Raw genomic sequence first — 23,068 nt, 5'->3', positions numbered from 1 at the left:
AAAATTTGGTCTCGAGACCAAGACCGGTCTCGACTACCACAACACTAGTTATCAGTGCAGTAGCTCCGCCTCTGCTGGTGAGCTCCGCCCCCTGCCATTAAACACTCACGTTGCAGGTCTCACTGTTGTCCTCACGGTGAGGAAGAAGGAAGGAGAAGACGTCCAGGTCTCCGTCACAGTCCTCCAGCGTCTGGTTCAGTTTACAGCTCGTCAATACCACAAAGAAGTGAGACGGGACGGGATAGCCGTCCTCCAGGAACCTGAGAAACCAATAAAAAAACACCTTTCAACTGGTCCATAAACAACAAGTAAAACCACACCAGAACCAGTCCAGAGTCCTTATCAACCACTTATGGACCAGTACTACTGGGAACACTGGGAAACCAATCAGAAACACACTTATCACACACACACACACACATACCCGTTTTCATCACACCGTGAGGACCAATGACAGAATGGTGTCTTATGGTATCCACCCTTTCTGAAGCTCATACAGATCTGATTTTAACACAAATCACTTGAAACATCTAACACTCACTGAAAAAGTTCAAACCTGAATTTTCCGGTCCCCACGGGGAAAATCGGTCCCCACGGCGTGAGTGATATTTCAGGAGGTGGACCCCACCAGGGTAGAAAAACCAACACACACACACGCACTTCTCTGTCAGTGTTTTTCTGCCCCCTACTGTTGTGTCTGTTACTGACACTGACTCACTGTTAGACTTTATTGTTACTTTTGTTTTTATTCTCAACTGTTGGTCAGTAGTTACTATAGTTACTATTGGTCAGTAGTTGCTATAGTTACTATTGGTCAGTAGTTGCTATAGTTACTATTGGTCAGTAGTTGCTATAGTTACTATTGGTCAGTAGTTGCTATAGTTACTATTGGTCAGTAGTTGCTATAGTTACTATTGGTCAGTAGTTGCTATAGTTACTATTGGTCAGTAGTTGCTATAGTTACTATTGGTCAGTAGTTGCTATAGTTACTATTGGTCAGTAGTTGCTATAGTTACTATTGGTCAGTAGTTGCTATAGTTACTATTGGTCAGTAGTTGCTATAGTTACTATTGGTCAGTAGTTGCTATAGTTACTATTGGTCAGTAGTTGCTATAGTTACTATTGGTCAGTAGTTGCTATAGTTACTATTGGTCAGTAGTTGCTATAGTTACTATTGGTCAGTAGTTGCTATAGTTACTGATGGTCAGTAGTTACTATAGTTACTGATGGTCAGTAGTTACTATAGTTACTATTGGTCAGTAGTTGCTATAGTTACTGATGGTCAGTAGTTGCTATAGTTACTGATGGTCAGTAGTTGCTATAGTTACTGTTGGTCAGTAGTTGCTATAGTTACTATTGGTCAGTAGTTGCTATAGTTACTGATGGTCAGTAGTTGCTATAGTTACTGATGGTCAGTAGTTGCTATAGTTACTGTTGGTCAGTAGTTGCTATAGTTACTATTGGTCAGTAGTTGCTATAGTTACTATTTGGTCAGTAGTTGCTATAGTTACTATTGGTCAGTAGTTGCTATAGTTACTATTGGTCAGTAGTTGCTATAGTTACTATTGGTCAGTAGTTACTATAGTTACTGATGGTCAGTAGTTGCTATAGTTACTATTGGTCAGTAGTTGCTATAGTTACTATTGGTCAGTAGTTGCTATAGTTACTATTGGTCAGTAGTTGCTATAGTTACTATTGGTCAGTAGTTGCTATAGTTTACTATTGGTCAGTAGTTGCTATAGTTACTATTGGTCAGTAGTTGCTATAGTTACTATTGGTCAGTAGTTGCTATAGTTACTATTGGTCAGTAGTTGCTATAGTTACTATTGGTCAGTAGTTGCTATAGTTACTATTGGTCAGTAGTTGCTATAGTTACTATTGGTCAGTAGTTGCTATAGTTACTATTGGTCAGTAGTTGCTATAGTTACTATTGGTCAGTAGTTGCTATAGTTACTATTGGTCAGTAGTTGCTATAGTTACTATTGGTCAGTAGTTGCTATAGTTACTATTGGTCAGTAGTTACTATAGTTACTAGTGGTCAGTAGTTACTATAGTTACTGTTGGGCAATAGTTACTATTGGTCAGTAGTTGCTATAGTTACTATTGGTCAGTAGTTGCTATAGTTACTGATGGTCAGTAGTTGCTATAGTTACTATTGGTCAGTAGTTACTATAGTTACTATTGGTCAGTAGTTACTGACTCACTGTGTGATGGTGTCTGTTGTGTCTCTGAGGCCGTCGTTGTCCAGGTCAAACACTGGTCCAGTAACGACGTTGATGCCGTTGTTTTCCTCTGCGTAACGTCTGAGCAGCGCCCCCTGGAGGTAGCTCCACACTCCTACACACACACACACACACACGTGTCTGTTTGTTGTGTGTCTCTACTGAACATTAGGAGCTGTGTGTGTGTTTGTGTTGTGTCACACACACACAGAGGACAGGATGAGTGGTGACACACTGAGCTGTTGGTGTTATGGACAGACTGGTCACTGTGTTATCCTGTGACTGACTAAACATGAAAACTTTAAAGTGTGTGTGTGTGTGTGTGACTCACGTTTGAAAGCAGGAAACATTGGAACAGTGTTTGTGATCAAAGACGCATCGATCCTGGACTCTGGAGACGTGGAAAGTTCTACAAATACACAAACAAATACACACATTAATACATAATAGTGTAAAGGTTACTGATGTTGAATCATTTTAATCCAGAAAATTATTTTTTAAAGCTAACTTTTATTTATAAAGTGTTTTTGAGTCATTTTGAGTGTTTTTGTTGTTATTTAGTCTATTTTTGTGGTCATTTTGGGGGTTTGTTCTGAATCTAGATTACGTCATGTCGCACTAACTTCCAGGATTTAATCAGTGTGTGCTGTCCTACGAAGCTCGTTAACATCTTATAGAGCTAAATCTCCATGGTAACTTAGGCTGAACGACTAGCCTGGTCAGGACCAGGTTTTGCTCTGGCTAGGATCTTAGCAAGTGCTAAAGTCCCGCCTCCTGACCAATCAGTTCTCTTATAAAGCGAGTCGTCCAATAAAAGGTGATGTGTGAACACGTCACTGTGTAGATCTGATGCTGACAGAAGAGAGAATATTTAGACATCGATGCAATCCTTTCATTTACCATCACATCCTATAGGAAATACAGAGATTGTTATCTGATGGACTGATAAAGTAAATAAATAAAATAAGTCAGTTGTTTTTGCAGTCAAACTGTGTATTTAAGTAATTTCATGTATTTTCTTGCTATTCTTGGAACTTTTGTTTTTGTTTTGTCTATTTTTCACTCATTTTGTGTTTTTTTTTTATTTTGTGCAGATCTGGATCACAGCAGAGAAGCATGTGTGTGTGTGTGTGTGTGTGTGTGTGTGTGTGTGTGTGTGTGTGTGTGTGTGTGTGTGTGTGTGTTTGCCTGGAGGGAAGAGGAATCCATAGCTGAGTTTGTCTCTCCGACTGTAGACGTTACAGCTCTGACTGTGATAGGACGACACACGAGGATCAGCTCTGAGACACTGGTTAGAGTTAGAGGACACGTCCTTCTGTTACACACACACACACACACACACGCACACACACACACACACACACACAGACAGTATGGGGAGAGATTTGTCTAAAAAATATTCACAAATATATTCACAATTTACGTGCGTGTGTGTGTGTGTGTGTGTGCATGTGTGTGTACCTGTGAGGAGAGACTGTAAGACGTCCACAGAGGCATAAGCAGATCTTTACTGTATCCACTGATGAACTCAACATGATGTAACAAACTGTAGTGGGAGTCAAACATGACAGCAGGACGACCAAAGGGGAGGTGTGTAGTGTCTGTGGACACACACACACACACACACACATTAGTCCGTGTGTAAAGTGTGACTCATGGGTGTGACAGGAAGTGCTCCACCTACTGTAAGCGTAGCAGTCGGATGGCGTTGGATGAAATGCTCGGATGTTCAGCTCCACTTTGTTCTGCAGATTAAATCAAACTGTTCAGATGTGAGACGATGATGATGGCGATGTGTGTGTGTGTCACCGTACGACCTCGTCGTCACAGCTGCAGCCCAGGTCGTAGGCCACGCCCCCCTCGTCAGACAACGGCTCAGGGGGCGTGGCTTCCTGTGGCATGACGGGCATGAAGGGCGGAGCCTTCAGCATGTCGTTCAGACTGCCGTGTGTACCGTTGTTTGGAGCCGGAGTTAAACCCAACAGGTCTGTAGCAGAGAGAGGGGGCGGAGCCATTCATCAGTCTGAGCAGAACAGCAGTAAAGGGGCGGGGCTTAACTCACCACACATGACGTTGTACAGCTCAATGTTGTCGAACTCAGGAACCATTTTCTGGAACTTAAAGCTCGGCCCGTGACCCATAAAGATGGTCTGAGGAAGAGGAGAGGGCGTGGTCAGGAGGAGACATGCACGCACACATACACACATGCACGTGTGCTGACACACACTATGGGGGGTTCTAAACTCACACACACCAGTCTAACACACGTGTACATGTCTAACTTTCACTAAACGTACCTAATGTCAGTAGTTATGTGTAGACACATGTGTGAGTGAAGCTATAGTGATCATGTGACCTTCACTATGTAACACCCTCTACGTGACATGTAAACACTTAGAAAATAATATTACATGTGCAGGTGTGTACACGTGTGCATGTACGTATGTGTGTGTGAGTGTGTAACAGACCATCATTTAGTCTGGCTACAGTCTGTGTCACTACACCCGTCCATAGAGTGACTGTAGTGACTGTAGTGTTACGCTCTGAGTCAGATCATTGTTGTGATTGGACAGAATACAACACACACACACACACACACACACACGTGAAAGTGCCTAATATTATTTCTAAGTGTTTACATGTCACGTAGACGGTGTTACATAGTGAAGGTCACATGATCACTATAGCTTCACTCACACCTGCCACTACACATAACTACTGACATTATGTACTGTCATTTCCAGACTCTAAGCCGCTACTTTTTTCTCACACTTTGAACTCTGCGGCTTAAACAATGACGCGGCTAAATTGTGGATTTTTCCAGGTTTTATAAGCGTCATGCCGCCACAAAATTGAGCTCTGTCACATTAGACCAGGTGGAACAATGACAGTTAACATTAAATTGTTCTTGCTCGCACTGAATCATTGTGATCATTTTGTCATGATGCACACTACCTCACCATAGCAACGACACGGAGAAATGTTGTCAGAGAGAGAGAGAGAGAGAGAGAGAGAGAGAGAGACCGGATACAGACTGTATACAGGATGTTCTGATCTCCATCTACAGTAAAAGTCAGACAGATTGTAATAATAACATAACAACACGAAGTTACCGAATCACCACGTTGGATTTGTTCAGAAGTGATCACGTCTGTATTCTGACTCAGAGTTTGACTCGCTGTGATCACTCTGTGGTAGTTCACAGTAATAAGAACAGATGAAGCAGTTTATCAGTGGTTACAGTAAAACATGACCATAAAAAGCTGTAAATGTACTGATATGTAGACGTGGAGCAGTGAGGAGGAGACTTCATGTAGTGAAGGAAACTTATCAGTTGAAACACAGACATTTCACTGCAACCTAACATGAGTACAGCAGCCCGCCTACCTGCCCATTCTGATTGGCTGAGATGTCTGACCCATCAGCCAATGGGTGTGGCCTATGTTAGGCTGCAGCATTTGTGTGGATTTTTCTTATAAAATTACTAAATTAATGTAATGCGGTCAATTAAAATATTACGGTAAGTTTAGTGAAAGTTAGGCAGGTACACGTGTGATGAACTAGAGCACATGAATTTAGAATGGATTCACCCCCACACACACACACACACACACGCACACACACCCTCATGCTAGTGATCTTGTTGTCAAAGCCGTGGTCTCCAAAGAAGCCGCAGCGGTTCCTCAGCTTTTCCGGCATCTTCCTGGAACACAAACAAAGCGTCATGTTCCTGTTCGGAGACGCCATCAAAGGTCCTTAAGGTCCTGTTGACCTCATGTTTAAAAACGTTCTGCACCTTTAACCTCAACACAGAAGGTTTGCATATGAAGCTGTGACTGGTTTCTAGCAGGGCAAACTGGTGGTTTGGGGGCCACGTGCAGCCCTGAGTGGAATTTTGTTTAGGTCCCCCAAATAAATACACAACATGACTCAAAAACAGAGAAATCCACACAACAAAAACAATTACACAAAATAGCAACAAAATACATGCAATTACTCAAAAACACAGCAAACAGCAATAAATATACACAAAATGACTTTGAAACAAAATAATAACAAAATGACAACAGAAACACACAGAAAGCTTTTGTTCTTTCCTGCAGTCATGCTCTGATTGGTCGTCAGGTTATTGTGTGACTCACTGTGATGATAAAAGTTGTAAATATGAACACTTTGTGCTGAGATGAACCAGAGCAGTCACCATGATGACCAGTAGAAACAACACATCCACGTTTGCAGCATGTGTGTGTGTGCGGCATGTGTAGACGTGTGTGCAGGTGCATGTGTGTGTGTGTGTGTGTGTGTGTGTGTGCGTTACCTGGCAATGTGCCACTTCCTCTCCATTAGCAGGTGTACGTCCTCAATGCGGCGGTTGTTGGCGTAGTGCAGCCTCTTGGGCAGGTGCTGCTTCAGGTAGGGCTTAAAGTGCTGAGTCGGCATTTTACACTGGAACAGACGACACAGTCACATGCTGAGTCAGCGTTTTACACTGGAACACACAGTGACATGCTGAGTCAGCGTTTGACACTGGATCAGACATAGTGACGTGATGAGTCAGCATTTTACACAGGAACAGAAGACACGGTGACCTGCTGAGCCTTCAGGCCTCCAGCAGGGTTTACTCACCGTCAGGTTGGCCACCACCACCCGTGGGTCGTCTGCAAACACAGAGAAAACACAGGAAGTGAGGTCACACATCACAGGAAGTTAAGTCACACTCAGAGCTAAGCGTGCACAGTAACTTACAGGTGGATGACTTGGGATCCCGAGGGCGGATCCGTCCCAGTGATCCAGGGATCAACTGGATCTCATCGATGTTGAGTGGGTAACTGCTGAGGAACTCCGTCCTGTCACAGTGAGCCTCCTCCATACCTGGGACAAAAAACACAAAATAATGACAGAAAACAAAAACAACACACAAAACGACAACAAAAATACTAGAAATAACTTTTAACTACATAAAATGACTAAAATACACAAAATAATTACAAAAACACACAAAACAACAACAAAAATTCACAAAATAGAAACAGAAATATACAAAGTGGGAGTAAAATGCACAGAATGGCTGCAAAAACACAAATTAATTACAAATACACAAAATAACAAAAGTACTAAAAATCTAAAGCAGATAATCTGATGTGAGGGTCACATGATCAACATCATTAATTAGAATAACGACCAATCACAGCATTAACAGGAACCAACAAAGGAACTGTGTGTGTGTTTGGACACAACACACTTTCTGTGTATTATTCTGTCACTTGTATGTTTACTTTTAGGGGACTGAGGGCCACAAGTGGCCCCCAGGCCACGAGATGCACATAATGACCAATTTGAAGGTGAATACAGGGACCAGTAAAAGGTTTAGTCTGTTTTTGTTTTCATGTTTTGTGATTTTTGTTCCTGCTTTTGTGTTCTATTTTTGTGTATTTTGTCATCCTTTTGTGCATTTTTTGTAACAATAAATGTTTTTTGTGGTAATTTTGTGTATTTTGTGCATTTTGCTGTTTTGCGCGTGCTTTTGTGGAGTTCTGACAGCTTCCTGTTGTGTAGGGCATTGATGAGGTCAGGCACTGATGAAGGACAAAAGGGTCTGAGCTCCACAAAGTGGGAGCATCACGTTGTCCAAACTATTTAGGATTGTCCTTAACTGGAGAGAAGAGCTCCGCCCACAGGGTGTGTGCATATCAATGTTACTAGTTTTTACTTCCACTTCTGACATTTCACAATAAGAGCCTAGGATGGCGAAGTCTCACCGTGGTCTCCGACAATGATGACGTTGACGCAGCGATGAAGGTTCATCTGCTTCAGTCCATTCATCAGGTGACCGATGATATTATCGATCTCCCTCAGAGGGTTGTCCAGCTGTGGGCCGAGACCAGACGCTAAGCCACGCCCACACACACACACACACACACACACACACACACACACACACACACACACACACACACACACACACACACACACACACACACACACACACACACCTCACTGCTGAGCGGTCCCAGGCGGTGTCCGAAGGTGTCTGGCTGCTCCGAGTGCACGGCGTAAACGTAAGGCCTGAACAATGGAGAAACAGGAAGTGACCTCGGTGTTACAAACGCAGTGGTCACCGTGTTCTCTGTGGGAGATCATCTGTGTGTGTGTGTGTACCTCTCGTGGTCAGGAAGATGGAGCCAGCGCAGGATGGTCAAAATCCTCCTCTCTAGAGGGATCACCCTGTAAGAAACACACACACACACACACACACACACACACACACACACACACACACACACACACACACACACACACACACACACACACACACACACACACACACACACACACACACACACACGTTTATCTCCCAGTGTTCACAGTCCAGCTCCCGTTCAGTGACGTACCAGGGCCAGAAGAAGGTCCCGGCCTTCACGCCCTGCTTCTCCGCTGTGATCCAGATCTGCACAAAACAAAAACATACAAAATTAAAGCGTAAGGGTCCGAAGAAGCGGCCAGGGTTGGTAATCCAAGGTCGCGTATACCAATGTTGGGGATCGGGGTTAGGTCTGATCGAATTTGGTTCAAAGTGGTGGAAAAACAGCTGAGCATTTAAAATGTTTTAGCATGAGCATTAACCTAGCAATAGCATTAACCTGACATTAGCATTAGCTAGCAATAGCTCAGCATAAGCATAAACCTAGCATTAACATTAATGTAGCATTAGCCTAACATAAACATTAACCTAGCATTAACATTGGGCTAACATTAGCATTAGCCTAGCATTAGCAATAACCTGGCATTAGCATTAGTCTAACAATAGCATTAACCTAACAAAAGCATTAGCCTCGCAATAGTATTAGCTAGCAATAGCTTAGCATTTACATAAACCTTGGATTAACATGAATGTAGCATTAGCCTAACATTAACCTAGCATTAACATTGGGCTAACATTAGCATTGGCCTAGCATTAGCAATAACCTGGCATTAGCCTAGCAATAGCATTAACCTAGTATTAGCATTGCCTCACAATAGCATAAGCCTGACATTATCATTAGCTAGCAATAGCATAAACCTAGCATTAACATTATTGTAGCATAAACATTGGGCTAACATTAGCATTGGCCTAGCATTAGCAATAACGTGGCACTAGCATTAGCCTAGAAATAACATTAACCTAGCATTTACCTAGCGTTAGCATTAGTATAATAACACACACTGTGTGTCACTCACGGGTTGCCCCGCCCACCAGCGGTGGTTGAGCTTCTCTCTGGTTCTCAAACTGAAGGTGGCGTTGAACACGGGGTCGTGCATGGTGTTACCCACAATGCCATGCGACTCTGGGTACAGGCCCTGCACAGAGGGAGGGGGGCGTCAGCCAGGGGGCGGGGACACACACTGACATCATCCAATCAGAGCGCAGCACTCACCGTGGCCAGTGTGTAGAGGTTAGGGAACGTCTTTGATGGGTAGACGGGTCTCATGTAGGGGGAGGACGTCCCACATGTTCCTTAGACACACACACACACACACACACACACACACACACACACACACACACACACACACACACACACACACACACACACAGAAAAATATACAAAACAACCAAAAACAGAACAAGATGACTCAAAATACACAGCAATAAATAAATAAATAAAATGACAAAATAAACACGAGACAAAGTGACCACAGGAGAAGAGTGGTGGGGGGGCGGGGCTTACGGAGCTTGTGGATGTGTGGAATGACTGCAGGGCCTTTCTTTAGGTACGAAGCTCTGAACCCATCGACTGACAACATGATGAGAGGAGGACGCACAAAGCTGAGGAACACACACACACAGATTAGTGTGTGTGTGTGTGTGTGTGTGTGTGTGTGTCTCACCCTGACGGACACTCTGCACTCTGGATCTCTTCACAGTCTCCTTGAAGCCACGAAGCCTCACCTCATGAAACAAAGGAAGTCAATCTGTTTACCATCAATAAACAACAGTAACAAAAAACAACTGTTTACACTTTGTTGACATTCACAATAAAACTAGCTTAGCATGTAGCGGCGCAGGCTGAGCAGGGTCAAAGGTTAAAGGGGCGGGGCTACAGTATCAAACTGTCTTTTCAGACTGATTCATTAAATTAAAATGATCACCTCGATAGATCTAACCTATTCAATCCATTAGGCCTACATTTCCCATGATGCAGTGCAGTGTGTTACCTTTACACAGTGACCTGTAGTTAGAGCAGCAGTCACCACGAAGCTCACAGTCCTCTGAGCAGTGACACGCGTGTTCATCGTTCCTCTGCTCATCACAACGCTCCTCAGAGCACTCAAAGCCCCCCTCTGACACACACACACACACACACACACAGTATCAGTGTGTATGTGTGTATGTGTGTGTGTGTGTGTGTATCTGTGTGTGTGTGTGTTTATCTGTGTGTGTGTGTATCTGTGTGTGTGTGTTACCTGTCTTCAGGCAGTGATGATCAAAGTCAGAGCAGCAGCTGTAGTAGGTTTTACACAGATTATCACATCTACAACCTGGAGGGTCAGTGACCTGGAGCTCAAAGCAGCGACCATGACAGGAACCAGAGGAGCTGACCCACTCTGACACTACTACACACACATACAGACACACACACACACACGCACGCACGCACGCACGCACGCACACACGCACACACACACACACACACACACACACACACACACACACACACACACACATTATATATAGTTATATATACAGGAACCAGAGGAGCTGACCCACTCTGACACTACTACACACACACAGTCAAACAGTAACACACACTGTTTGTGTGTGTGTTACCTTTGGTGTGTGTGGGGGGGTTATCTCCTCCCTCTGGGGGTCGACTGGCCTGAAACACATAGGCTGTGATAACGTCCGTCCTCCACAGGAACAACAGCAGAACTACCTGGAGGACACACACACACGTCACACACTCATTAATCATAGAAAATAGATGTTTTCATTCAGGCTGGAGACTTTATCTCATTATTGCAATTAATTCATTATAAACCAAAAAAAAAAAACGCACTAAAAATCAATCAGTTTTTTTTCCGCTTCAAACAACGTGGAACCTTTCTCAATGATGCAGAGACCACAACACAAGAAACAGGAGAACCAGAGAAGTTGTTGTTGCGCTTCATGGGCGTTAATTTTAGTTTAAATAAAAACACTGGATAGAAAAATAAAGCCACGTTGTGTGAAAATTGTGAGAGAAAGAGTTTGTGGATCAGCTTAGCTCTGCTAGCCTCAGTTAGCACCTCAGTGCTAAATATGTAGCAGCTAACACCTCAATGCTAAACATGTAGCAGTTAGCACCTTAATGCTAAACATGTAGCAGTTAGCACCTTAATGCTAAACATGTAGCAGTTAGCACCTTAATGCTAAACATGTAGCAGTTAGCACCTTAATGCTAAACATGTAGCAGTTAGCACCTTAATGCTAGCTGCATACTTATTAGGCCATTAACATAATTAATTCATTATAAATTCTCTAATTAATTGGATTAGTCTTTTGAATCCAGTCCCACCAGTAGTTTTTATTCCTCTTAAGCTAAGTTCACACTGAACGAGACTGAAAAGATGAGATTACATTCAAAATCAATGTAAATGACGCAAACTCAAGCGACCCGACTTGAATGATTCTGGTAACTGAAAATTTGAACTTCTTAAGCAACTTCAAGCGTTAACGCCCCCCAGTCACTGTCTGTAGAGCCGAGGCAGCAGCCCCCCCCCCCCGCTACAGTTCGGCTGGTCCAAGAAGCTTTCAACCAGCGTGTTCTCCTATTGATGCTTTCTCTGCCTCACAGAGTGAGCAAAGGCTGTTGTGTTCTGTGCGCTCGTGTGTAGATTTGACAGGAAGCTTCAGGAGGAACGATCGGCTCTTCGTCTCCTGGGCTCCGCCCTATAAGGGGAAGCCTGTTACTAGGCAACGCCTGTCACACTGGGTGGTGGAAGCGATTGTTTTGGCTTATTCAAGTCAGGATTTGCAGCTGCCTGTGGGTCTGCGTGCACATTGGACTCTGGGTTTAGTCACCTCCTGGGCCTTGTTCAGGGGAGTGTCTGTTCAGTGCGGCGAGTTGGTCCTCGTCCCTATCTTTTGTCCAGTTTTACCGACTGGATGTGTCCACTCCATGTGTGGCACGGGCGGTTCTCCTGTCCTGATTGGTGCAGGGCTTGTCCTGCAGGCTGGTCTCACAAAGACAACCCTTCTTGCTGACTGTGTGAGAAGAGGTGCTTAGAGAATGCCAATGCATCCTCTGCCCGCCCTACTTGTAGTGGGGGGGGCTACCTGCGGCGGAGGGATACATTTTTCATCAGTCAATCAGATTAGCGGAATTAGAGTATTTCTGTGATATGACATGGGGCGTATATCCCATAGTGAGACATCTCACTCATAGAACCGTGGTTATGTAAAATTACCTGTAGTTTTTTGTTCTACAAAGCGGGGGCGCACTAGAGAAAGTTTGAGAACCACTGGAATAAACTGTTTCCTGAAGTCGGTGTTTCACTTCCACTGGTCATCGTTATAACTGGTGACTCTTTAACGTGTCACTCAGTGTTCACATGAATCTGAACAATAAAATAAAAAGACGTCAAATAGAGCTTCTCTTTCAGAAGCCAGTCACAGGATAACATGATGACCAGTGTGTGAGGACACACACACACACACACACACACACACACACACACACACACACACACACACACACACACACTCCATTCTTTCACAGGAAACAAAGAACCTATTTGAGCTTCCCTGAGAACACAGACAATCGCTGACATCAGCCTGGACCAATCAGAGGCCGTGGATAACGAAGGCGATGCCAGCGTCGCCATGAGAACATCCTCGTGTTCCAACTTTAACAGATACACAACCAACATGATGAAAGAGACACTAAAAACACACAGTAGTCCTTCAAAAAACACCCCCCAAAAATAGAGAAAATATAGAACATGAGAAATGTGTTCATAATATTTTGTTTTAAAAAATAAATGTTTTTCTGATCCAATGGTTTTTTATAGTTTTTATGTTATTAATAAATAAACACTAAATGATTATCAGACACAGAGCCAAGCTACAATAACCTCATGTAAATGATTACAAATATTCATTAGTGGTGAAATAATACAACGTTTGGGTCCAAAATTAAACATTTATAGATAAATTAAAACAGATCAGTTTTTTCTTACATTCCCTCATACAGTTATGGACCCCTGAAAAAAAAAGAGCGTGTGAGTCTAGAACCAATGTAGATCTGTGACTAATCATTAGTGATGTGAACAGTCTATGTTCATAGCTCTAAGCTGATCACATTACAGGGAGCTGAGACATATGCTAAGTAGTTTACTGAAGACCCAAACATGTTCCAGACCCAAACACACACTCATATTTACCTTTATATGTGATGGAGTTATAGACATATTGGAAGATAAACATGGAAGAATAATGAAGACACACCCCCTCAATATATTATCCATATCTAAAAAGTATTGATCAGATCAAACTAAACATTTACAGAGTGAATATTGAATAATTAAGGAACAATTGGGACGATACTAATTTTTTTTTTTTTTTTTACATTTTTTTTTAAAAGTGCGTGAAATGTCCTGAAAATGTGTTGAAATGAAATGAACCTTGTGACAGACTCCAGGTTGGTTTTTGTTCCTAAATTTGTTCATTTTCAGTGAAATATTTTGAGATTACACACAACTTTAGACCTCTGTTCATAGGTGGCGATAAAGCACCAAAACGCCGGATGCAATCGTCGTTAAAAGGATCCTCTACTGATTTTACAAATCTGCCCTAAAACCATCTAAATGTCCTTATTAATAAGCAGGGATGTCCAGAAGCGTAGGTGGTGAGCGAAATCTCCTACTAATAACTCTGTGGCCGCCTTCTACTCTTAAACATGTTCATAAATGATTTCTTACCCCTTTAGCACAGAAATAACATCTGTAATATTACATGAATATCTGTTAAATTCAGGTTTTTCTATTAGCTCTGTCTGCTAGCGTAGCATCTCTTCTTCACTGTGCAGAATATCTGCATCCTAACCAAACACTGGGTTACCAGCGCCCTCTGCTGGTCCAAACTAATATCTGGCGGCTGCAACTGAAGGAAAACAATCACTCTCTCTAAACATTTACAGAATAATATAATAAATCTTAACATTTACAACATTATTGAATTCAACTAAAGTAAATAAACATTATATTTAAGAACGATTCAACAAAGAAAAGAGTCCCTGGTAGAATAATTCACTGACCAAATTTGAAAAAAGTGGATTTTGAAGGGGTTTTTAATTCTTCTCTATGGAATTGAATATGTATTTTTTTTAAACATTCATGATCAATAATCATGAATCATGAATTAAAAGTCCTACGTCCAGGGTACTAGGTTATGGAAATCACAAATGTAAGGGTATATGTAAGATATATTATGAATATTAATGTGCACTGATACAACTAAATATAACCATAATCAACTACAATCAAAGCACACATAAATAATGTAAATTATGCAGATATGTTCCAGTACCAGACAGTATTCTACAGAGGTCTACTAACAGACCACGCCCCCATACTACTGCTATACTATAAGGTGGTACATTTTACACTGGAAAGAGGTAAACTGATGATGATGCTCAATTCTTTGTCATTGTTACCATGGATACCAGATTTTAACTTGTAAATACATCAAACAAACAAAAACTAGGTGAGAAAATACATCATGTTGACAAAAGTGCTACAAAATAGACAAAAGAAAAGCCACAATTACACTAATATAATGCACCAAAATCTACCATTTAGCATCATTTTTGTTAAAATTTCCAGTGACAATGACAACGTGTGGTTGCTCTAAAAAACCAGGAAAAGTCATGTCAATCTAAAATAATCAATGACTACAGGGGCAACAGTTCCCACTCTGAGGTTTGGTAGTAGACAATGAAGCAGAGATGAAGAGCTCTCCTAAGTTCAGTTCAGTTCAGTTTATTAATCATTTACAGTATGAAAACCACATTGGAAAAAAATGTGCAAGGAGCTCAAAGTGCAGTCAACATTTAAAGACATTTCACAATAAAAACACACAACCAACAACCAATCAATGCCACTAAAACTACCATAATGTAAAATACTGTAGAATAAAGTGTCACATAAAACTACATAAAATAGTGTTGGGTCGATTCTGTCCAATAAAAAACTAAAAAGCCTTGTTTAGAAACTGAGCAGGAGAACATTTGATAGAACGACACCTTTTCCCTGAAGGAAATATTTCAAAGATGGCCCTGACAGGGTGTGGCCTGAGGCGTCATTAACCAATAGTAAAGCTGGATTTAAGAGTCTGGCTTTATGTGTGGCCCCCAGGAGCCAATGGTGCTGCTGGCTGAGCCAATCACTTTGTTTAAAACATTTATTTTTCTCAGAGTGAGATTATAAAACCACACAATAATATAATTGGTTAAAACACTAGAAGCCCATTGATGGGTCACTTTATACTGTATTTCTACCTATGAATGAGCTGAACACCTTCTCTTTAACTGTAAACAGACGCTTTTGTTATGTAAACAAGGCACCACAGGAGGGGTGAGTACAGTGTGAGTACAGTGTGAGTACAGTGTGAGTATAGGGTGAGTACAGTGTGAGTACAGTGTGAGTACAGTGTGAGTACAGGGTGAGTACAGTGTGAGTACAGTGTGAGTACAGGGTGAGTACAGTGTGAGTACAGGGTGAGTACAGTGTGAGTACAGTGTGAGTACAGTGTGAGTACAGTGTGAGTACAGTGTGAGTACAGGGTGAGTACAGTGTGAGTACAGTGTGAGTACAGGGTGAGTACAGTGTGAGTACAGGGTGAGTACAGTGTGAGTACAGTGTGAGTACGGGGTGAGTACAGTGTGAGTACAGTGTGAGTACAGGGTGAGTACAGTGTGAGTACAGGGTGAGTACAGGGTGAGTACAGTGTGAGTACAGGGTGAGTACAGTGTGAGTACAGTGTGAGTACAGGGTGAGTACAGGGTGAGTACAGTGTGAGTACAGTGTGAGTACAGGGTGAGTACAGTGTGAGTACAGGGTGAGTACAGTGTGAGTACAGTGTGAGTACAGGGTGAGTACAGTGTGAGTACAGGGTGAGTACAGTGTGAGTACAGTGTGAGTACAGATTGAGTACGGGGTGAGTACAGGGTGAGTACAGGGTGAGTACAGTGTGAGTACAGGGTGAGTACAGAGTGAGTACAGTGTGAGTACAGATTGAGTACGGGGTGAGTACAGGGTGAGTACAGTGTGAGTACAGTGTGAGTACAGATTGAGTACAGGGTGAGTACAGTGTGAGTACAGGGTGAGTACAGAGTGAGTACAGTGTGAGTACAGTGTGAGTACAGGGTGAGTACAGGGTGAGTACAGTGTGAGTACAGGGTGAGTACAGGGTGAGTACAGGGTGAGTACAGTGTGAGTACAGTGTGAGTACAGTGTGAGTACAGGGTGAGTACAGTGTAAGTACAGTGTGAGTACAGTGTGAGTACGGGGTGGGTACAGGGTGAGTACAGTGTGAGTACAGTGTGAGTACAGTGTGAGTACAGGGTGAGTACAGTGTAAGTACAGTGTGAGTACAGTGTGAGTACAGGGTGAGTACAGTGTGAGTACAGGGTGAGTACAGTGTAAGTACAGTGTGAGTACAGTGTGAGTACGGGGTGGGTACAGGGTGAGTACAGTGTGAGTACAGTGTGAGTACAGTGTGAGTACAGGGTGAGTACAGTGTAAGTACAGTGTGAGTACAGTGTGAGTACAGGGTGAGTACAGTGTGAGTACGGGGTGAGTACAGAGTGAGTACAGATTGAGTACAGGGTGAGTACAGGGTGAGTACAGTGTGAGTACAGGGTGAGTACAGGGTGAGTACAGGGTGAGTACAGGGTGAGTACAGTGTGAGTACAGGTTGAGTACAGTGTGAGTACAGGGTGAGTACAGTGTGAGTACAGTGTGAGTACAGTGTGAGTACAGTGTAAGTACACAACTCATCAGAAATACAACCAGTGATTTTAACCCTTTTAAAAATTAAAAATCCATTTACACATGACATCATCAAGTCCAAGATATATGAGTTTATGAATAAACTTTGTTGGACCATTGAGTTAAAAGCTGAACTGTAGTCTATGATTAGCATGATTTATTATTATTAAGATGTTTGTAGTCAGAGGACAAAACAAAGGAAATGGCGTCTTCAACACTTTGTTCTCTGATATAATACAGCATCAATCGTTTCCATCAACACAGACGTGAGGACCACTGGTCGTTCAGACATGGTCTGATCCAGGAGCTTTTCTAACTTCAGTCCTGGGGAGGAGCCTGTGGACGTCCTCCTTCATGATGGTGAAGCCACTCTGCTCATTACAGGCAGGAAACGCAACAAGTTCAGCTTTTACAGTTTCAAAGCCACAATAAAACTCATTAAGTTCATTTGGCAGAGATGGGTCAACATTTCTAATGGATCCTCCTTTAGGTGATGGAGTTTAACCCCTCCCACATACGTCCAGGGTCTCCATAGGCTCGTTTAGCTGCATTTATGAACCGTTCTAATGAATATCTGGACAGTTTATAAACTGCAGTGTTACCAGATTTAAAAGCTGTTGTATTTTCTTATTCACGTCCGTATTATACCACGGCTTTTAACTAGTGAGCTGTTTTATACCTTTCATTGGGACACAGCAGTCAATACAAATGTACACAGTGACTGTATCACAATCATCATCCACACTTTCAGAATGGAACACAGACCAATCTGTAGCATCAACACATCCTGTAATTTAAAGGGGACATATCATTCTAAATCCACTTTTTTAGCCCTTAAATGCATTTTGTTGTATATTTAGAGTGTTTAGAAGTACAGAAAAAATCAAATTAATCTCTTCAGATGCTCCATTGATATCTTTATATTCTGTTTTGCTCTTATTTTTCAATCTGTTTTGATTTTTCTATTCTCTATTACGTTTTTTGAACTATTACATCACAGTATTTGCAGCAGAACTGCCAAATTAGTTCATCAACTCCAGGTCCAACACTTCGAGCAATCCACCATTTTTATTTCTGGCTTTTATTTTGTAGTCCAAGCTCCAGGATGCAGAAGTTACGAGAGGATAAGTCAAAATGTTGGGTTGTTGGATGTAGTAACCCACACGCTTCATTACAACGTCTCCCAGCATCAGAACCTTTTCAAAGTGTCTGGTTGAGTTTTATTTTTTATAGAAATGTACCACATCTGTGGATAAGGTCATTTTTGTGTGTGTGAAGCACTTCAATGATGACTGCTTCATCAACCTCCACCAGTATAAAGAAGGATTTACAGAAAGACTTTGTCTGATTGAGGGTTCAATTCCTTCTATCTTTGGAGACGATGAACAGAGCACTTCGGTAAGCTGTAAATAACGCTAAAAAGTGTGATGATAAGACGTCCCTGTCATTGTTTTGTTAGCATTAGCATTAGCATTAGCACCGTCTTCATATGTTAGCGCTGTGTGCTCGTTTTAGATCCTTGATGATATGGCCTACGTGATTTAATTTAAGTCTAAAGTTTTCATTAGTCATTTCATTTTGACGTTTTTGTCTTTGAAAAGACTGAATTAAAATGCATTTCGTGACGTTAGCTTGGCGCTAGCGTTAGCTCGGTGCTTGTGTTAGCTCACTTGTTAGGGTTCTGCAGGTTCATCATCTTCATTTTCATCTCGCTCCACTGGGTCAGACTCTGGCTGGAACATGTAAGGCTGGATGGACAAGTCTAACGTTGGTGACATTTTGTAAATAACCTCTGAATAAAAAGTTTATGCGCCGCTACATAGCCGTATCTCTTCTATCAAACTACAAAAATGGCCGAACAGGGTGGAGTTGAACCTGAAGAGGGGGCGGGGTATGGAGTGTCTCATTTGCATTTAAAGAGACAGCACCAAAACGAGTTGCTCTCAGAAGCACATCAGAAAAGGGGTAGAAAAGGGGTGGAGCTATAATAATGAGGAATTCAGACCCAAGCATTGCAGTTCTGCTTTATATAGACCATAACTGTATGATTTATATGTAAAAAGGAAGGATTTAAAACCATGATATGTCTCCTTTAACATCAGCCTCCTTTGTCCAACACTGAACAGTCCATAATGTGGGCTTTGATTCTTTGCTCCTCTATGTACGAAGGTAGTCGTCGTACAGAGGAGTGATCTGATTATCTAACAGCTGATCTGATTATCTAACAGCTGATCTGATTATCTAACAGCTGATCTGATTATCTAACAGCTGATCTGATTATCTAACAGCTGATCTGATTATCTAACAGCTAGTTGGATGTTTAACATGCTGATTGTAGTTTGGAAAAGCAGTTTTAAAATGACATTTATTAAAATCATCAGCTACTATAACCACAGCGTTGCCATGGAAACACTCAAAAGTGTGTAAAATGTGCCTTATTTCATTCAGTCAAAGCAGCAGAAGTGTTCCCGTCCATGGATGTATGTAAACACCACAGAAACATCACGAGAACCCCCAGGGGAGATAAAAGGAACCTTAACTCTCCCTTAGAGCGCTGACACGCTCTGGTGGCTGAAGTTAGAGAGTAAATCAAGGACTGTTGAAGACAAACAAACCCTGAGAAGAGAAAACCTGTTGCATTATGGGCGTGGCTCCTGGAGCAGTAAAGACTCGCCCACTCTATACTATAAAATCTCCAAAGAACAATCTATGCTATGCTAACTAGCTACTTAATCCTCACTATAGCTCTCAGTCCAACCAACTCCCACAGATTGTAGAACCACAGGTGATGGTTTTGATAGAAGGGGGCGGGGCTAACAGTGACACACGATGGTCCAATTTATTTAATTGTATTTATTTATTTATTTGACAGGGACAATGCAGACATAGTTACAGCAACAACAACAAAAAAGATGCATCTGATGCGTGCATAGCTAATGCTAATGCTAAACTCCTGTCCCTGGTTGAGTTTTTCACTAGATACAAAATGTATAAAAGCACAATGTTGAACACATTAACTTATTTACAACAGTGATCCAGCATTTACACATCCCCACATTCAGCTCACACAGATACATCACAGCACAATGATGTCATTCTCAGCCAATAGCTAAATGGAACTGTAATATCCTGCTTTACACCCATAGAGGGCAGTCACTGACATTTCACAACAAAATACCACTAATTAAAATATTGACTAAAATGTGAAAAGTTGAAATAGGATTCATAACAAATAGAGATTAGTTTAAACAAAAAGAAAAAGTGGAATTTATGAGTAAAATTTGACACATTTGCTACACATTCAGTCACCAGCTTTCTGCTGTAAAATATTGTTATGTGATGTCATATGTTTTTCTCATTTTAGAAGGTGTTTCTGCGTAACAGGATAAATGCTTTCACATGCACGTTGGTGTAAAGTGTTTTTTTTATTTTCTCCAGAGGAACAAAAGCTGAATTAGTGATGGAGGCTGGGGTCTATAAAAGAGGTACAGTAAAAGGCTCAGTGACGCACACGCTCCCACATTAAAGGCAGGCGGGGATGACGTGCACATGCACACAGAGTACACAAAGTTTGGAAAAGTGTGGGACCCTGCTGAGCGCGCTCAGAGGGAAACCCAATTACTGCCGCTGGCCGACTGCTGCACACTTAATACGGTTCTGGACCTGGACTTATAATAATAATAATGTTGGCATTTGGAGCAGGAATGAATCAGACCTGGCAACGTACAACACGTGTTTACACAGTGTACATGCAACCCTCGGTCTCATTTCATACGGCCCCCAAAGCAAATGTACAAAATGACAGAACAATACACAAAACAAAAGCATGAATACATTCAAAATACAACGAATTACAACATTACAGAAAAATACAGTAAAAGACATGAGAAAAACACAGAAAATACTCCAAAAACACACAAAACTACTACAAAAACAAACAAAACGACAACAGTAATACACAAAAATACTCAGAAAATATACAAAATTACACACACACACATACACAATATGACTCCAAAAAACATGTTTTTTACAAGAAAAATACACAAAAGGACAACAGAATTACACAAAATGCTTCACAATGAGTAAGATAACAACAAACATACACAGAATGAGAGAAAAACATAGAAAATTTCTATGAAAACTATTTCTTCTTTCCTGAATTAATGCTCAGATCTCTCATTAATCTAATGCTGACATGAATGTTGATCATGTGACCCTCTGATCAAACAAACAAGTTTTTTGGCCCTGCTGTGATAATAGTTGCCGACCCCTGCTGTATGGAGTTAAATTTACAGGAAGTTTATTATTATTATTATAGTCATCTTAAATCCTGGTTTTAATCACTAATAAAATGGTTCAAAGTGACCAAAAATGGTGGAAAAGGAGGTGAAATGGGATTTAAAAAACTACAGAAATTGGTTAAAAGTTGTAAATTAAAGTGGATAAAAACAGAGAGAACAAGTAGTAAAAATGGTTCAAAGTGTTTATATTGGAACAATTAGTTTAAACTGGTAAATAATGGACATGATAAATGGTGAATGTGGTTAAATTGGCAAAAATGATCATGAAATCTGGTGAAAAGAGGTTAAAAATGACAATAATGGTCAACATATGTGACATTAGGTGTAAAAGTGGTAGAAATGGTTTATAAGTGATGAACATGTCTGGAAAGTGGAAAAAATGTGTAGAAAAGTCATTAAAATGTGATGTAGAAGTGTCAGAAATGTAGCAAAAATACATTAAAAGAAGCAAAAATATGGGAAGAAAAATGATAAAAAAAAATAGGTTAAAATATGGTGAGTTTGGTGGAGTTGCAGAAAAATGGTAAAAATAAACTAAAATAACATCTAAGGACCCCCTCCCAGTGTCTCGTGACCCCAAAAGGATGATTCTTTTTAGCTCACCTTCTCCGTCTCTCACTCAGTTCAACTTCTGTTTAAAAAAAGCTACTGATGCTACTTTTCTAAAATTCAAAGTAACTTTACAAAATGTTCTTTGACAGACATTGATTTCTAGACATAGATCATAGAATGAAATAGCTCTACCAGTGGTTCTCAAATGTTTTAGGCTCTAGTCCCCCTTTCTCTTATTCCCTTATGTCCAACTACAACATTTAGCCTAGAAAACTATTTAAAAACATCTATAGATTATAATGATGAATGAATGAGTGATAATACACATTTTAAACAATCTCATTTTGTAAATAAATGAAAATAAACAGTATTTAATGCAGTGGTTCACAACCTTTTTTACATCGTGACCCCATTTTGATATAAAGAATATCTGGTGACCCAAAAGAGTTTTTCTAGAATTAGTTTTTCATCATGTTTGAGCTCAGATATTTGGTTTTTTTTTTACTGTATTTTAGTTGAACTAAATTTATGTTTCACAAGGTGAAAATATAAAAATACAGTTGTTTAAGATTGTGTTGTTTTATTAATTTTTTTTAAAAAAAATTCAAAAAACTATTTTAATTTTTCAAAAATTTCAGGCGACCCCATTTAAACTCCAGGTGACCCCACATGGGGTCCTGACCCCAAGGTTGAAAAACACTTATTTAGTGTCTACTGAAAAGATGTATTTCTACAGTTTTGATAATTTTTGGTCATGTCACGCCTGGGGCGGGACCAAAACTGACACTTTCTACTTTCTCTCTCTCTAGTACCCCTGTAGTGCCATCGTGTACCCTGACCCCCTAGGGGTACACGTACCCCCATTTGAGAAACACTGGTCTACACTGTTAATATCTACACTGTCTGTAGAGGACAACCAAACATCAGCCACGTTTAAATAAAAGAATAAATCAATTCAATATCAATAATAATAATTATAAT

The 23,068-nt window shown here is 41.1% G+C and overlaps 1 protein-coding gene across 2 annotated transcripts in view; it reads right to left on the bottom strand.

Annotated features, from left to right (window-relative positions):
- LOC114460950 (ectonucleotide pyrophosphatase/phosphodiesterase family member 2-like) overlaps positions 1 to 23,068 on the bottom strand; it is a 30,043-nt gene that overhangs the window by 5,685 nt on the left and 1,290 nt on the right. The window contains exons 2-24 of one of the 2 annotated variants that reach the window (XM_028442847.1): positions 11,032 to 11,137; positions 10,668 to 10,817; positions 10,419 to 10,544; positions 10,092 to 10,152; positions 9,932 to 10,029; positions 9,638 to 9,717; positions 9,441 to 9,560; positions 8,615 to 8,670; positions 8,382 to 8,447; positions 8,216 to 8,288; positions 7,982 to 8,090; positions 6,969 to 7,094; positions 6,849 to 6,880; positions 6,541 to 6,668; positions 5,847 to 5,925; positions 4,285 to 4,372; positions 4,040 to 4,209; positions 3,907 to 3,967; positions 3,684 to 3,823; positions 3,411 to 3,537; positions 2,554 to 2,631; positions 2,205 to 2,337; positions 110 to 260 (exon numbers count right to left, since the gene is read on the bottom strand). In XM_028442847.1, coding sequence (XP_028298648.1) covers positions 110 to 260; positions 2,205 to 2,337; positions 2,554 to 2,631; positions 3,411 to 3,537; positions 3,684 to 3,823; positions 3,907 to 3,967; positions 4,040 to 4,209; positions 4,285 to 4,372; positions 5,847 to 5,925; positions 6,541 to 6,668; positions 6,849 to 6,880; positions 6,969 to 7,094; positions 7,982 to 8,090; positions 8,216 to 8,288; positions 8,382 to 8,447; positions 8,615 to 8,670; positions 9,441 to 9,560; positions 9,638 to 9,717; positions 9,932 to 10,029; positions 10,092 to 10,152; positions 10,419 to 10,544; positions 10,668 to 10,817; positions 11,032 to 11,137 — 2,358 coding nt within the window. The remainder of the gene's footprint in view (positions 1 to 109; positions 261 to 2,204; positions 2,338 to 2,553; positions 2,632 to 3,410; positions 3,538 to 3,683; positions 3,824 to 3,906; positions 3,968 to 4,039; positions 4,210 to 4,284; positions 4,373 to 5,846; positions 5,926 to 6,540; positions 6,669 to 6,848; positions 6,881 to 6,968; positions 7,095 to 7,981; positions 8,091 to 8,215; positions 8,289 to 8,381; positions 8,448 to 8,614; positions 8,671 to 9,440; positions 9,561 to 9,637; positions 9,718 to 9,931; positions 10,030 to 10,091; positions 10,153 to 10,418; positions 10,545 to 10,667; positions 10,818 to 11,031; positions 11,138 to 23,068) is intronic. The other variant, XM_028442848.1, reaches the window with a different exon arrangement.

The sequence above is a fragment of the Gouania willdenowi genome, unplaced genomic scaffold, assembly GCF_900634775.1.
Source record: "Gouania willdenowi unplaced genomic scaffold, fGouWil2.1 scaffold_85_arrow_ctg1, whole genome shotgun sequence".
Lineage (NCBI taxonomy): Eukaryota > Metazoa > Chordata > Actinopteri > Blenniiformes > Gobiesocidae > Gouania > Gouania willdenowi.
Note: the sequence above shows the minus strand (reverse complement) of the source record. Positions and strands in the feature narration are given on the sequence as shown.